This window comes from Citrus sinensis, chromosome 3 (genome assembly GCF_022201045.2).
Source record: "Citrus sinensis cultivar Valencia sweet orange chromosome 3, DVS_A1.0, whole genome shotgun sequence".
In the NCBI taxonomy this organism is placed as follows: domain Eukaryota; kingdom Viridiplantae; phylum Streptophyta; class Magnoliopsida; order Sapindales; family Rutaceae; genus Citrus; species Citrus sinensis.
The window spans coordinates 28,911,856-28,926,759 of record NC_068558.1 but is presented as its reverse complement, the minus strand read 5'-3'; the positions used below and the strand labels follow the sequence as shown (position 1 = coordinate 28,926,759).

At 34.8% G+C, this 14,904-nt stretch overlaps 3 protein-coding genes across 9 annotated transcripts in view; all 3 read left to right on the top strand.

The window, feature by feature from the left end:
* Positions 1-14,904, top strand: part of LOC112496823 (disease resistance protein Roq1-like) — a 97,709-nt gene that overhangs the window by 66,349 nt on the left and 16,456 nt on the right. The window lies entirely within an intron of this gene.
* On the top strand, positions 4,147-10,417 carry LOC127901068 (disease resistance protein RPV1-like). Its single transcript, XM_052437023.1, has 6 exons — positions 4,147-4,348; positions 5,372-5,867; positions 6,517-7,618; positions 7,753-8,040; positions 8,153-9,457; positions 9,563-10,417. Exons 2-6 carry the CDS (start codon positions 5,389-5,391, stop codon positions 10,265-10,267), a joined length of 3,879 nt encoding a protein of 1,292 aa, XP_052292983.1. The 5' UTR covers positions 4,147-4,348; positions 5,372-5,388; the 3' UTR covers positions 10,268-10,417.
* The window catches only part of LOC102614733 (TMV resistance protein N-like), a 109,445-nt gene continuing 105,763 nt past the window's right edge, over positions 11,223-14,904 (top strand). For 3 of the 6 annotated variants that reach the window (XM_052437014.1, XM_052437019.1, XM_052437012.1), the window contains exon 1: positions 11,223-14,143. The gene's annotated coding sequence lies outside the window, so the exon portion shown is untranslated. The remainder of the gene's footprint in view (positions 14,144-14,904) is intronic. The other 3 variants (XM_052437013.1, XM_052437016.1, XM_052437017.1) reach the window with 3 other exon arrangements.

Genomic DNA, 14,904 nt, shown 5'->3' with positions numbered 1-14,904 from the left:
GGAAGTGTCAGATCAAAGAAATTTTTTCTTCATTGTTGTTCCAGGAAGCGAAATTCCCAAGTGGTTCATGTATCAGAATGAGGGTTCATCAATTACTGTCAGAAGGCCTTCATATTTGTATAATAAGAATAGGGTTGTGGGATATGCTATTTGCTCTGTTTTTCATGTCCCTAAACATTCAACCGGTATCAAATTATGGCATTCATATCCCACACATCAATTGCACTGCGAAATGGTCGGTTCTAATACCTTTTACTTTGTAGATTTTAGAGAGAAATTTGGTCGTTGTGGGTCAGACCATCTTTGGCTACTCTATTTGTCTCGTCAACGCTGCTATGATACTAATTGGCATTTTGAATCTGATCATATTGAGTTGTCATTTAAACCTCAGTCAGGTCCTGGATTGAAGGTGAAAAGGTGCGGTTTCCATCCAGTTTATATGCACGAAGTCGAGGAGTTTGACCAAACAACAAAGAAATGGACTCGCTTTACTTCTTATAATCTGAACGAATTCCATCACAATTTTGTTGGATCAAATTCGGAAGTAGCCACAGCATCAAAGCGAAGCCGAGCAGAAAATATTGGGGCAACTGAAGCCAGTGGCAGTGGCTGCTGTGATGATGTTGAAGAGCCACTTCTTAAAAGATTTAGACAACTCGAATGAAGGGCAAAGCCTACTTGTTACTTATTCTCTGCATTTTTGTGAAAGTATGCATCTCGATTTCAATAATTTATTTTCTTTTCATATGGTATTTCATTTGCTTTCTTTTTATTTATTTACTATATCTTCTCTTGCAGTTTTTTTTTTTTTTGGTTAAATCACAAGAAAATGCTCGACTAGGGTGAAATAGTTGGTCAGAATCAAAATATGTCTTGCAAGAATCAAAATTACATTCGTGCACGATCAAAGTGAAGCTTTGAATTTTGTGATTTCTCATGAGCTGAAAATTAAAGAAAGGAAAAAAAATTAAAGGACTGAAGTAAACCTCAGCTTTATAATCTTATTATGCCTGTTTCATTGCAGCATTGTCTCTTCTTGAAGCTCTCTCATTTTTTGAATACATAATTGACGAATTGTAGCATCGATACGAGTAAACATGAAACTCATTAGGCCATCTCAATCTGATTGATTTTTTTCTTTTTTTTTTTTTTACTTTGATACAGTCATATTAGATTAGATTCGTCTCATTGTAAGCTTTGAAATAGTATTATATGTCTCAAACGGACACTTAGAGCTTATGTCTTCGGAAAGATACTCTATTTATCCTACACAACTATCCCACATCAATTGCATTGCTGCGAGTGAACAATAAACTAATAATTAGGTCATTGCAATCTGATTATTATTATTATTATTATTACTTTTGGCATGCAGCTTCTGCTGTTCTTTCTATTTGAGTAGCTCAGCTAAGCTTATTCTAAATTATATAGCACTTGACCTTTGTTGAGATTCTTACTTAATTTTTTTAGATTTTACTTGAATAGCTCCAGCGCCTTCTGAGTTTTAGTCATCAACATTATAAATTAAACCAATACCAAGTCTGACAAAATGCTGCAAATTAAATAAACTACTTAATTATAAATTAAATTTACTTTTGTTAGTTTTAGTCATCAACATTATAAATTAAATTTACTTTTGTTAGTTTCAGAGATGGATGAAGTGAAATTATCAATACTACTTATATTTTATGTGAGGATCGTTTCACATATTTGACCAAAAGTATTTTCGGCAAAAAATTATTGTTCGTAGCCGCTGACAGGTAGTGTCACAACATCTTAGCATCCCCAAGGCCCATTCCCATCTGATGATATTGGAATTTTGTTGAATTTTACTGTGCTTAGTTAATTTGGGCTTTTCGACTTTCGTTGAGCTTTGGCACCCCTGTAATCTTCTCATAAAGCCACGCATTGGAAGGAAGAAAGACAAATATGTAGATGATCGATCTCGAGTTATATATTACATGGAATTGCAGGCCAAGCTCAAGATAGGAACTGGCGAATGGAGTCTGATCCAACAATATAAATTGAGGGGTGTGTTTAAAAGATTTGTAAACTCGCTGAGGTTAGCTCGTAATAACTCGAAAATTTTCAGGCGTGCATTTGCTTAAACTGAGACTTCTGTATTTAGCGGGAAAAGCTGTTATTGGCGTTGCCGTCTTGGTCAAAAGAATTGCTTAGAAAAAGTGTTGGTTGACTTTTCTAGGCTTGATGACTATGTAAGTACTGCGATTTAGGAAGCAAATGAGGTATAGTTTTAAAGACTGTAGGTTGATTTCTTTAGGAAAGAAAGAGCATGAAACTCTCTTCTTGTTCTTCAATTTTTCTAGTTTGTGCTCTGTTCTTGATTGATTGCTCTGATTAATCTTACTTTTTTTCTTCGACCTGAAATATTTGCGGTTGTTCAAGATCAAGGGTATTGATTGGTCATTAACCAATGATCGTGCGGTGCTATAGAATCTGATATTACGACAGTTTTGCTTTAAGAGAAGATTTATGTGCACAGAACAGAGGCCTACTACTCTATGGAGCAGAATGCATTTAAGACAGTGACAAAGCTAGAAAATGCAAAAATTGCTTCAGGGATGCCATTGGCTCAAGTACTTTAACATCATATGCCATTTGCTCAAGTACTTTACAAACTTCATAATTTCCTTTTTAACATGCAAACTGTATTACTTCCATATGCATCCCTTTCAGTGTTCTTTCTCACCACCATTGTCTCCCCATTGCGGCTGACTTCTAAAAGCAGTTGTTCCAAACATGACATAATTGGAAGTAGGCTGCGATGGAAAAAAGTTCTTCTCATAATCGATCATGTGTCTGATGTTGAACAGCTACAAAGTTTAGCTGGAAAGCGTGATTGGTTCGGTCCAGGCAGCAGAATTCTAATAACAACGAGAGATAAACAGTTGTTGGTGGCGCATGAAGTGGAAGAAGAGCATATTCTGAACCTTGATGTACTAAATAACGATGAAGCTCTTCAACTCTTTAGTATGAAAGCTTTTAAAACCCATCAGCCGGTGGGAGAATATGTGGAGCTGTCTGAACGTGTTCTGGAGTATGCTGGTGGTCTTCCATTACCTCTAAAAGTTTTGGGATCCTTTCTAATTGGTAGATCTGCGGATCTATGGAGAAGTGCCATATGTCGTGTTTGGTAAACTCTTTTAGGGCATACGAAGAAGATGAAGAAAAAGCTGTTGACAGGTAATATTTGTCAAATTAAAAAGTCATCGTGATTTTTATTTTTATATTTTATTTTTGTCCAAAGCAATAAATTTCTCGGAAATTAATTGTGGCGTAAGGTAACCAACACAACAATGAATGACGTAAGACGCGACGCATGCTCCTTTCAAAAGTTATAGCAAACCGTATACAAGAAATTCAACCGAATCCCGTCATTTAATTATTAATAAATACACAATTTGCTTTTGTCAAGCAAATTGTTGTCCCTTTGACAAAATTTACCGTGTTTAGTTATATTGGTGCACATTTTCAACATGTACACAATAAATGCATTCCCCACAAGTGATAAGTTCATTCACATGTAATCATATAAGTTAATTGATAACATTAACTGGTTGACTTATACTTAGTAGGCATTTTCATTTCATTAAGTTAGTTTATAAAATTTTGACATGCACATTTCACTTTTGTCAAGCCCATCATTTTGAAGGGATCTTGTCACTTATTTTGTTCTAAATTTTTAAGATCAAATATAATGGCCTCCATGACCATGAGCATCCAAAAAGGAATCATCATAATCTTACTGATGTTACAATTATATTTAAGGGTCTGGCTACAGTGTAACTGTGGTACTGTGCCACAGTTGCATTCAGCCGTTAAATGCACTTAAATGAGTAGAGTCTACTGGCATCCAACAGTTGGATGCAACTGTGGCACGGTACCACAGTTGCACCACAGGTTTTCCCTATATTTAATGCCATGGAAATGACTCAGAAATCTACTTCTAATAGACGTTTCTAGATTTAGTCCCATGTATTCATACAGTTGAAGCTTCCAGGAAATTTCGCGGTAATGTCATATGATGTACTGTGGGCAGAAACAATGAATAATTAAGGTCACTTTTGACCAAGACTTGCTTTTCGTTTTGTCATATAAACATACAACAACAGAGCTGAGGAGATAGAATTTGTGTGGCGCACAACTATGCTTTCTCAATAAAAAGTGAAGCTATACATACAATAAAACAGAACTTTAATTCTCCAAATAAAGTTCTCTGCTTTCCCCTGAAACAAATATATTTGCCTGAAGCAACGCTATAAGTGGATTGAACTTTAATTCAGCGGAATTCAATTAAGTGGCTGCCTGCTGCAATACACTCAACGCTGTAAGTTCTATCTTATGCAAGCTCGAATGTGAAATTTTGTATAATTATTTTAAAGGAAAAAAGTATGCCCATACTCTCAAGATTTACTTAAATGGTCACATAAATTCTCTTAATTTCACAAATATTCATTAAGACCCTTTTTTAACAATTATCCCTTGGATTATAACAACACAAAAATTTATATATAACATTAAAATAATCTAATATATAATATTATAAATTTTAAAAATTATTTTTGAATTTTAAGCAAAATTATTTTTACATTATTATTCTATTTTTCGCATACTAATAATATAATGTCAATATACATTTAACATTCAAAATAACTTACAAATTCTATGTTATATATTTTGTTTATAATTTTTTATATTACCTTTTTTTATATCATGTATATATTAGCATAAATTGAAAGTTAATTTTTGGATTAATGGATTGAAGTATTAGTTAAAACTATCAAGATATACTGATAATAGCAAAATACTAAAAATAATTTACATGACATATATGTGTTAATTTAGCTAACTATATTTATTTTAATATTTTATTTGTCTTTATATCCGAAGATATAATGATTAAAAAGGGGTATGTATGACCATTTATGAAATCAAAGAAGTACATGTGACTATTTAAGCAAACTTTCAGGGGATGTTAGGCTTTTTCCCTTATTTTAATCTTTGACCTCTCTCTTAGATGCTCTATTTAAGATTTCCTTGAGTGCACTCTCCACTCTGAGTCGGAAAAATTAAATTTAAATTATCTGCTACAACTTTTGGGATTTGTTTATTATGATTTTTCCTTTTTGGTAAAGTAAGGATAATAAGTTGCGCAAAGATAAAAGTAGAAATTTAGTTCATATGTAACATAAACTTAAGTGATCACGTTAAATAATTGACTTCTAGTTACAACTTTGACATGCACATTTCATTTTTGAAAAGCCCGTAATTTTGGATTAGTTTTATTGCTTGCATAGTATTGATGGGCAATTGTTCCGAGGATTTCACGTGAGTTATATTAAATTTTTAGGAGCAAATTAATAGACAATGGCTTCTACGAGCATCCAAAAGGTCTCTCATGGGAAATATGATGTCTTCTTAAGCTTTAGAGGAGAAGACACCCGTAAAAGCTTCACGGGTCATCTCTATGCTGCTTTGAAAAATAAAGGCATTTATGTATTTAGGGATGACAAAGAACTTGAGAAAGGAGGATCCATTTCACCTGAACTCCTTAAAGCAATTGAAGAATCAAGAATTTCAATTATTGTTCTCTCCAAAAACTATGCTTCTTCCACTTGGTGCTTGGATGAACTAGCTAAGATTGTTGAATGTAAAAATAGAAAAGATCAAATTCTTCCAATTTTCTATGATGTGGAACCAACTGTGGTAAGGAAACAGACAGCAAGTTTTGGAGAAGCTTTTGCTAAACACGAAGAAGCTTTTAGGAATAATGTAGAAAAGGTGCAAACGTGGAGAGATGCTTTAAAAACAGTGGCCAATAAATCTGGCTGGGAATTGAAGGACAGGTAATTATTCTTATTCTATATTATCAATTTTTTTTTGTTTTGCATGATTAGTAACTATGAAACCGATTTTAGTATTCATGATTCAACATTGTTTTCAATTACCATAGTAGTATTATTAATGAATTAATATTTGCAAACGAAGAGATATGGATGTTGATATGTTAAATTATTGTATTTTGAACTTTTGAAGACTATGTAATATGTTGTGATGCTTTGTGCTCTATTAATCAGATTAAAAAAATGAAATTTTATTCTTAGATTGACTCTTGAGCTAGATTGTTAAATACTAATAACAACAATGACAACAGTTGCAACACCAATGATAGATCAATATCATTACATATTTAGCTAATCTAATTGATTTCATGTGTGTAACAAATGATCTTATCAAAAACTGATCTTAAATCTCTTTCAATCTAATTTATACTATTTTTTCCCAATCATTAGCAGAAGAAATTAAATAATTTATTGGGTTGGGTTTGAATTTTCTCATTCCAATTGTTTCCTACTTAACTATATGACTTCAATTTGATGAAATGAATATTGCAAAGTTTGGATTTTATATATAACATGAAATTGATTTGCTACTACGTTCGCACCAACTTTAATTTAACCGTACCAATATTTTCTTGTTGCTTTCAATGTGCAGAAATGAGTCAGAATTTATTGAGGAAATTGTCAATGTGATATCAAGTAAAATTCATACAGAGCCAGAGACTATTAAGGAGTTGGTAGGAATAGAATCACGCTTGGAGAAAATCAGGTTTCTTATGGGTACAGGGTCTAGTGACGTTCGAATGATCGGGATATGGGGTATGGGAGGTCTAGGAAAGACAACTCTTGCAAGAGTTGTTTATGACTCGATGTCCTATGAGTTTGATGGGAGTAGTTTTCTTGCCGATGTTAGAGAAAAATCTGAAAAAGAAGGGAGTGTAATCTCCTTACAAAAGCAACTCCTTTCCAATTTACTGAAGCTTGGAGATATTAGCATATGGCATGTAGAAGATGGTATTAACATAATTGGAAGTAGGCTGCGACAGAAAAAAGTTCTTCTCATAATCGATGATGTGGCTGATGTTGAACAGCTACAAAGTTTAGCTGGAAAGCGTGATTGGTTCGGTCCAGGCAGCAGGATTCTAATAACAACGAGAGATAAGCAGTTGTTGGTGGCGCACGAAGTGGATGAAGAGCATATTCTGAACCTTGATGTACTAAATAACGATGAAGCTCTTCAACTCTTTAGTATGAAAGCTTTTAAAACCCATCAGCCCGTGGGAGAATATGTGGAGCTGTCTGAACGTGTTCTGGAGTATGCTGGTGGTCTTCCATTAGCTCTAAAAGTTTTGGGATCCTTTCTAATTGGTAGAACTGCGGATCTATGGAGAAGTGCCCTAGAAAGACTAAAAAGAGATCCTTCATATAAGATTATGAGTATCCTTCAAATAAGTTTTGATGGACTACAAGGTTCAGAGAAGAAAATATTTCTCGATGTTGCATGTTTCTTTAAACGATGGGATAGAGATTACGTGGCAGAAATTTTAGAGGGATGTGGTTTTTCCCCAGTCATTGGATTGGAAGTTCTTATTGAAAGATCTCTGTTAACGGTTGATGAGGACAACACATTGGGGATGCATGATTTGTTACAGGAATTGGGACAACTGATTGTTGCAAGACAATCCCCCGAAGAACCTGGGAAACGCAGTAGAATATGGAGGGGAGAAGAAGTGCGCCATGTGCTGACAAAAAACACTGTAAGTGAATTATTAAATGGAAAACATGCTGCGCTCATTAATTTCTTTTACCCAATTGTATCTATGTTGAATTTTCAATTTTTACGTTATTTTTTTAATCAGTCATACAATTATTTTTTTCTTATAATTTTCAGGGAAGTGAAGTAGTTGAAGGAATAATAATTGATCAACGTTACTTTCCTGAAAATGATGTGTATTTATGGGCAAGTGCTAAGGCATTTTCGAAGATGACCAATCTAAGATTGCTAGGAATTTGTAATCTGAAACTTCCCGAAGGCCTTGAATGCCTCTCTAACAAGTTGCGTTTACTTGATTGGCCTGGTTATCCTTTGAAATCTTTGCCGCCCAATTTGCAATTGGATAAAACAATTGAATTTAAAATGTTATGCAGCCGCATTGAAGAATTGTGGAAAGGAATCAAAGTAAGACCAATATTTTTGTCACTGATTTATAATTTTTTGGTGAAAAGTTGTTGATGATAATTTTATTATTATACCCGTAAATGAATTAATTGCTCCTTTTGGTTTTCAACAGTCTTTAAACATGTTGAAAGTCATGAAAGTCAGCTATTCGCAGAGCCTGATTAAGATACCGGATTTCACTGGAGTCCCAAATTTAGAGAAGTTGTATCTTGAAGGATGTACGAGGTTGCGTGAAATTCACCCGTCTTTGCTGCTTCACAGTAAGCTTGTCATACTGAACTTGACAGGTTGTACAAGTCTTGCAACTCTTCCAGGCAAGATTTTTATGAAATCTGTTAAAAAACTTGTTCTTTCTGGTTGCTCGAAATTGAAGAAATTTCCCAAAATTGTGGGAAATATGGAGTGTTTGTCGAAGCTTTTGTTGGATGGAACAGCTATTGGAGAACTGCCACTATCTATTGAACTTCTATCTAAACTTGTCTCATTGGATCTTAATAATTGCAAGAATTTCAAGAATCTTCCGGTTACCATAAGCAGTTTAAAATGTCTAAGAAGTCTGGTGCTCTCTGGTTGCTCGAAACTGAAGAAGTTTCCAGAGATTGTGGAAAGTATGGAAGATCTGTCGGAGCTCTTTTTAGATGGAACTTCTATTACAGAAGTGCCGTCATCTATAGAACTTTTGACTGGACTCAACGTGTTGAATTTGAATGACTGCAAAAACCTGGTGAGAATTCCCGACAGTATAAATGGTTTGAAATCCCTCCAATCTCTAAATCTATCAGGCTGCTTCAAACTTGAAAATGTGCCTGAGACGCTTGGGCAAGTAGAAAGTTTGGAAGAACTTCATATAAGTGGTACAGCTATAAGGCAGCCTCCATCCGGGATTTTTCATATGAAGAATCTTAAAGCACTATATTTTCGTGGGTGCAAAGGATCACCATCATCTACATCATGGTCACGACACTTTCCCTTCAATTTGATAAAGAGGAGTTTGGATCCGGTGGCTTTCAGTTTTCCGCCTTCTCTGTCGGGTTTGTATTCCTTAACGAAATTGGATCTCAGTGACTGTGATCTTGGGGAAGGATTTATCCCAAATGATATTGGCAACTTACGCTCGTTAAAAGTTCTATGTTTGAGTAACAACAGTTTTGTTTCGCTGCCAGCAAGCATTAGCCGTCTTTCTAAGCTTGAATGCCTAAATTTGAATGGTTGCAAGAAGCTTCAATCTCTGCCTCCACTTCCAGCCAGAATGAGAATCGCCAGTGTAAATGGTTGTGCTTCATTGGAGACATTGTCAGATCCATTAGAATTAAACAAGCTAAAGGACTTTGAAATTCAATGTATGGACTGCGTGAAACTGCAGGGCAACAATGATTTGGCGCTTTCACTGCTGAAAGAGCACATGGAACAGTATGAGGTCAGTCTCTCACTATCTCTCACCTGTGCTAACATTATGCCTAAATTAAAAATTATGCAATGGTATGGCTTCTTATATTATTTATTTATTTTTTCGGGGTTGCAGGATATGTCAGATTATCACAAATATTGTAGCATTGTTGTTCCTGGAAGTAAAATCCCAGAGTGGTTCGAGCATCGTAATAATGAGGGTTCTTCAATAAGAATAAGCAGGTCTTCAAAGACGTATAAGAACAGTAAGCTTGTGGGATATGCTATGTGCTGTGTTTTTCAAGTCCATAAGCATTCACCTCCTTATCTAGAGTGGTTTAGTCATCTTCATAAGCTGGACTGCAAAATCAAATGTGATGGTGGTGATACTTGGATTTCTACTCCTATGTTCAGAAAGCAATTCGGTCAGGCTGTGTCAGAACATTTTTGGCTACACTATGAGCCTAATGTACATTTGTTTGGAATGAATAATGGGGTGTTGTCATTTGAATCTTCGTCGGGATTGGAGGTGAAGAGGTGTGGTTTCCATCCAGTATATGAGATTCAAGTGGAGAAGTTCAACAAAACAACTCCTGTTTGGAATTTGAACGACTTCAATCACGATTCTTCAGGATCAAAAACGCTGTTTGAGAGAAGCCTCATTGATGAATATGACAGGGCAGAGACCAGTGAAAGCGGCAGCCGGGATGATGAAAGAGTCAGTCAAATAATTAGCTTCAGCCTTAATGATGAAGAACACGTCCAAAGGTTCATCATTGGGATTAGGGATGGCAACTTAACCAAAACCCGGATAAACCCGGATGATCCGGACTGGGTTTAATGCTAAAATAATGCAGATCCGAAAATTGTATTTTGAACCCGTGCATATCTGATTCCGGTTTCACGTTTACCTGAACCCGGAATCCAGAACTCGCATCTGGATAGTTTTTATTTTAAAATTCACTAAATAAAATATTTTTTATTTAATATATTATTATGCTCCATTAGAACGGTAAAAAAAAAGCCAGTGGTTTTGGAATAGTATTAATATATTTTAAAAATAAAACGCACAACCTCAAAGAGTCCAAATTTAATATGCCTCCATTAGAACGGTAAAAAAATTTTATTATTATTATGCTCTTGACTACAGTAACCCAAATTTGATATTATATTTTAAAAATAAAATATAAGTATAGTATTAATATAAATAAACTAAATATGGTTTTGGAATAGAAGCCAGTGGAATGGCTGCTGTGGTGATGAGGAACCACAATAATGGGGAAAGGCAATTTATTATTCTCTGAATTTATCAGTAATTAAGCAGGCATCTCAAATAATGGGGTAGTGATGTGGCATTCTGTCTAGATGGGTGTCCAAGTTTGTTCACCGTGGTTAGCAGCATCTATATATAAACGCGGGCTGATTTATTGGCAGTCTTTAATGTGTCCGTTTGAAGAGTTAAAAAAGTGTTACTGAGGTTACTCTCTTCCTTGTCATTTCCTCTGTGATTTTAACATAAAACCCTCCATTAATAATATCTCTTCAAGCCATTATCGGCCATGGATGTAGATGTAGGATTTGAATAATATACCTATAATTAAATGTACTTCTGTGATTTTCAGAGAATTTTTATGGGTTTAAATAGTTGAAACTAGGGATTGAGGCTAGAATGCTTTTGGGGGGGCAAATGTTGAGGATTTTAAGAAGAATAAAAAATATGAATATGATCGATCTCAGCTTAATTTGCTTCAGAACAAACAAAAATAGAAAAAGGAATGATTATATGGAATTTGCAGGCCAGGTTCAAGAGAATTAATTGCCGAGGAATTATGGTATAATTCTCATGCCTAGGACATGTTCGATAATATGACCACGAAGGAAAGTGCATCCCGCCTGGTGTGTTGCATCAACTCTATGATTTCCCAAGCAAAAGCAATCAATCAATATCGTCAATTTGTGAAGGTCTGGGTGCAGACATCGGAGGCCAAAAAGCAGAATGATTTCAACTCTGTGGAAAAGAGTGCAGTTGAGACAGTAAATAGGTTAGCAAAAGCAAAAATTGCAGCGAGGGATGCCGCACAATCGCGAAACTATGATATTGATATACCCCCTTGCTCATGTGCTTTGCAAACTTCATAATATCATTTATAACATGGAATACTGTTTTACTTGTATGTGTATTCCTTTCAGTGTTGTTCGAGAGAATGATTCAGATTCATGCAACAAGAATGTGGATGAGGGCGGCTAGCAATGAATAGCAGAACTGATCTAGCTATGAAACTCAGACTCAGATTTTCTACCCCTTCTTCACCAGTACTACAACAATGGAAGAGACTGAAAAAGAGCAGCAGCTATCTTCAACAGCAACATCAGCTTGCATCCGTCAAGGAGGAACAGGCAACCGTGGCTTATACAGTCCAAAACAAACAATGCTTGGAGTTTGGGAGCTCAAAGATAGCAAATGGCAAATTGGTCTGTGTCACCTTCAGGTTCGTTTTGAATTAATTTATTTTAACTTTTTTTTTGTAGAAAAATATGATCATTGGAAACACCACTGTAGACCACAGATCCTTTAGTATTATCTTTCGTGAACACTTTTGCTAGACTTGCTGTAGCTACCAAAAGAGGAGAAATTAATAACTAGAACACATAAATTCCTCTTATCTATTTATTTGAAACAAACTTAATTGAATTCAAGTAAAACTTCATCTTGCAGTGGAACAATGCACTCAAAGCTGTAAGTTATTTTCTTACATTTTAGTGTTTACTTACTCTTGTATTTCAGTGATGTTTGACTTTTCATATTTTATGTACTAAGTGTTTCACATAATTCGATTTACGAGGAAATTTTAATCTCTTGTTGCCAAGGCTCGAACTTGTTGCAAATTTTCTGGTAGTGTGGGTTTTCCATTTTCGGCTCCACATCGAATTTTGTTTGCTTTCATAACTGTTTTTTTTTTTTTTGGTGATTACCATTATATAAGCGACAATTATCTATTGCAAAATCAATTTTCTCGTACTTGTTGCAACTTTGTTGTGGAATCAAGTGCTTGAATCATGAGCATCCAGTTATTGCTTGAATCATGAGCATCCAGGGAGTTTCTTCTTATGTTCCATCTCCTCTCTGTAATTGGAAACACAATGTGTTCTTGAGCTTCAGAGGCAAGGACACCTGCAAAAATTTCACAGACCATTTATATGCTGCTTTTGGTTAAAAAAGGAATCATTGTATTCAGCAATGACAGAATGTGACAGAGGAAAATCCATTTCACCAGAACTATTTGAAGCAATTGAAAAATCAAGAATTTCAGTTATATTTTCTCAAGAAACTATGCTTTTTTGACTTGGTGCTTGGATGAACTTGTTAAGATTGTTGAATGGAAGAACACAAGTGATCATCAACAAATGATGTTTCCAATTTTCTACCAAGTACTGTGATAAGGAAACAAACGGGAAGTTTTCAAGAAGCTTTTTCTAAAAATGAAGAAGCTTTCAAGAGTGGAGAGTCGCTTTCAAGAGGTGGCTAATATCTCTGGCTGGGAGTTGAAGGACAGGTAATCATTCTTATCCTCAAAAATTGATTGTCTAACACTAAGGTTACTCACCTAGTGAACAGTGAGCAGGTATTTTAAGATTCCTTCACTATCAATTTGTATTGTTTTGATCCAATATATCTAAAAGAGTCACTGAGGCAGTTAATTTCGTATTTTCAGCGACTCAGTAATTTATGTATACATGTCTTTAACAGAATTTTACGCAAACACAGTGCAAACCCAGTGTTTATTTAATCAATTAGTTATTCCAACAACTAACTTTATTGATTTCCTCAATAAAATCAGCTTTTTTGCGATATAGTTTTCAGTAAATGCTTATTGATAATTTTAAGTAATGTGACAAATTGAGAAAAGCACGTATTTGCTGTGCCATTTTGTTTCTTATAGCCTTTGAGCAAGTTGAAAATCATGAGTCTCAAGCATTCTGATAACCTCATAAGGACACCAGACTTCACAGGGGTACCAAATTTGGAGGATCTGATTCTCGAAGAATGTACAAGTTTGCGTGAGATACACTCATCTTTGCTGCTTCAAAGAAGCTGATTTTATTAAATTTGAAAGGTTGTGCAAATCTTACAACTCTTCTAGGCAAGATTTTTATGAAATCTCTTAAGACACTTGTTCTTCCTGGTTGCTTGAAATTGAAGAAATTTCCAGACATTGTGGGAAGTTCTTTTGGATGGAACTGGTATTAAAGAACTGCCATTATCAATTGAACTTCTATTTGGACTTGTTCATTGACTTTGAATGGCTGCAAAACTTCCAAGTACCATAAGTGCTCTAAAGCATCTATAATCTTCTGGCCTTTGGAAATTCAGAGAGAGATAACTTCAAGCAGGGAGCAGCTGTTGAAGCTTCATTTGGAAGGAACTGTAAGTTGCCAGCATCTATTGAACGTCTTTCTGGCCTTGTCTTGTTGAATTTGAAAGATTGGAAAAATCTAGAGAGTCTTCCAAGTACCATAAATGGTTTGAGATCTCTTAGAACGTTGCATCTTTTTGACTGCTCCACACTTGAAAATGTGCCAGAGAGCTTGGGGAAAGTTGAAAGCTTGGAAGTTAGGTTGTCTTGTTAGAGTCGGGCCAAAAAGCAGAAAGATTTCGACTGTGGAACAGAATGCAGTTAAAACAGTAACAAAGTCAGCAAAAGCAAAATTTGCTAAGGTACTTTACAAAATTCATAATTTCCTTTAGGTAAATTTACAACCGTCTACCTGTTTGTTTTGTCTTTTTCAAAAATACACAAACACTTTTTTTTTTTCAGCGCACCACCTGAAGTTTGCTTTTTGTTGCATTCTTCCACTTCCATCTAATTTCTGTTAGCAAATTTAACGGAATGACCTTTTTACCCCTCAAAATTATAATTTAACCCAAAATAAATAGAAATTGGAGATAAATTGGATGGATTTAATTTTTTTCAAAGGTGGATGCTAGAAATTGGAGGAAAATAATGTTTGTTGCTTGCTAAATTTAGAAAATTTGTATTTATTTTTTAGAGGAAAATAGTGTTTGTTACTTGCTAGATTTAGAAAATTTGTATTTATTTTTTCTCTTTCAAAAAAATAAATACAAATTTTCTAAATTTAGCAAGCAACAAACACTATTTTCCTCCAATTTCTAGCATTCACCTTTGAAAAAAATTAAATCCATTCAATTTATCTCCAATTTCCATTTATTTTGGGTTAACTTGTAATTTTGAGGGGTAAAAAGGTCATTTCGTTAACATTCTGTTAAATCCACTAACGGAAATTAGACGGAAGTGGACGAATGCAACAAAAAGTAAACTTTAGGTGGCGCGCTGAAAAAAAAAAAGTGTTTGCGTATTTTTTGAAAAAGGCAAAACAAACAGGTGGATGAGTGTAAATTTCTCTCTTTAAAACAAGAAATACCGTATTACTTCTATGTGCATTCCTTTCAATGTTGTT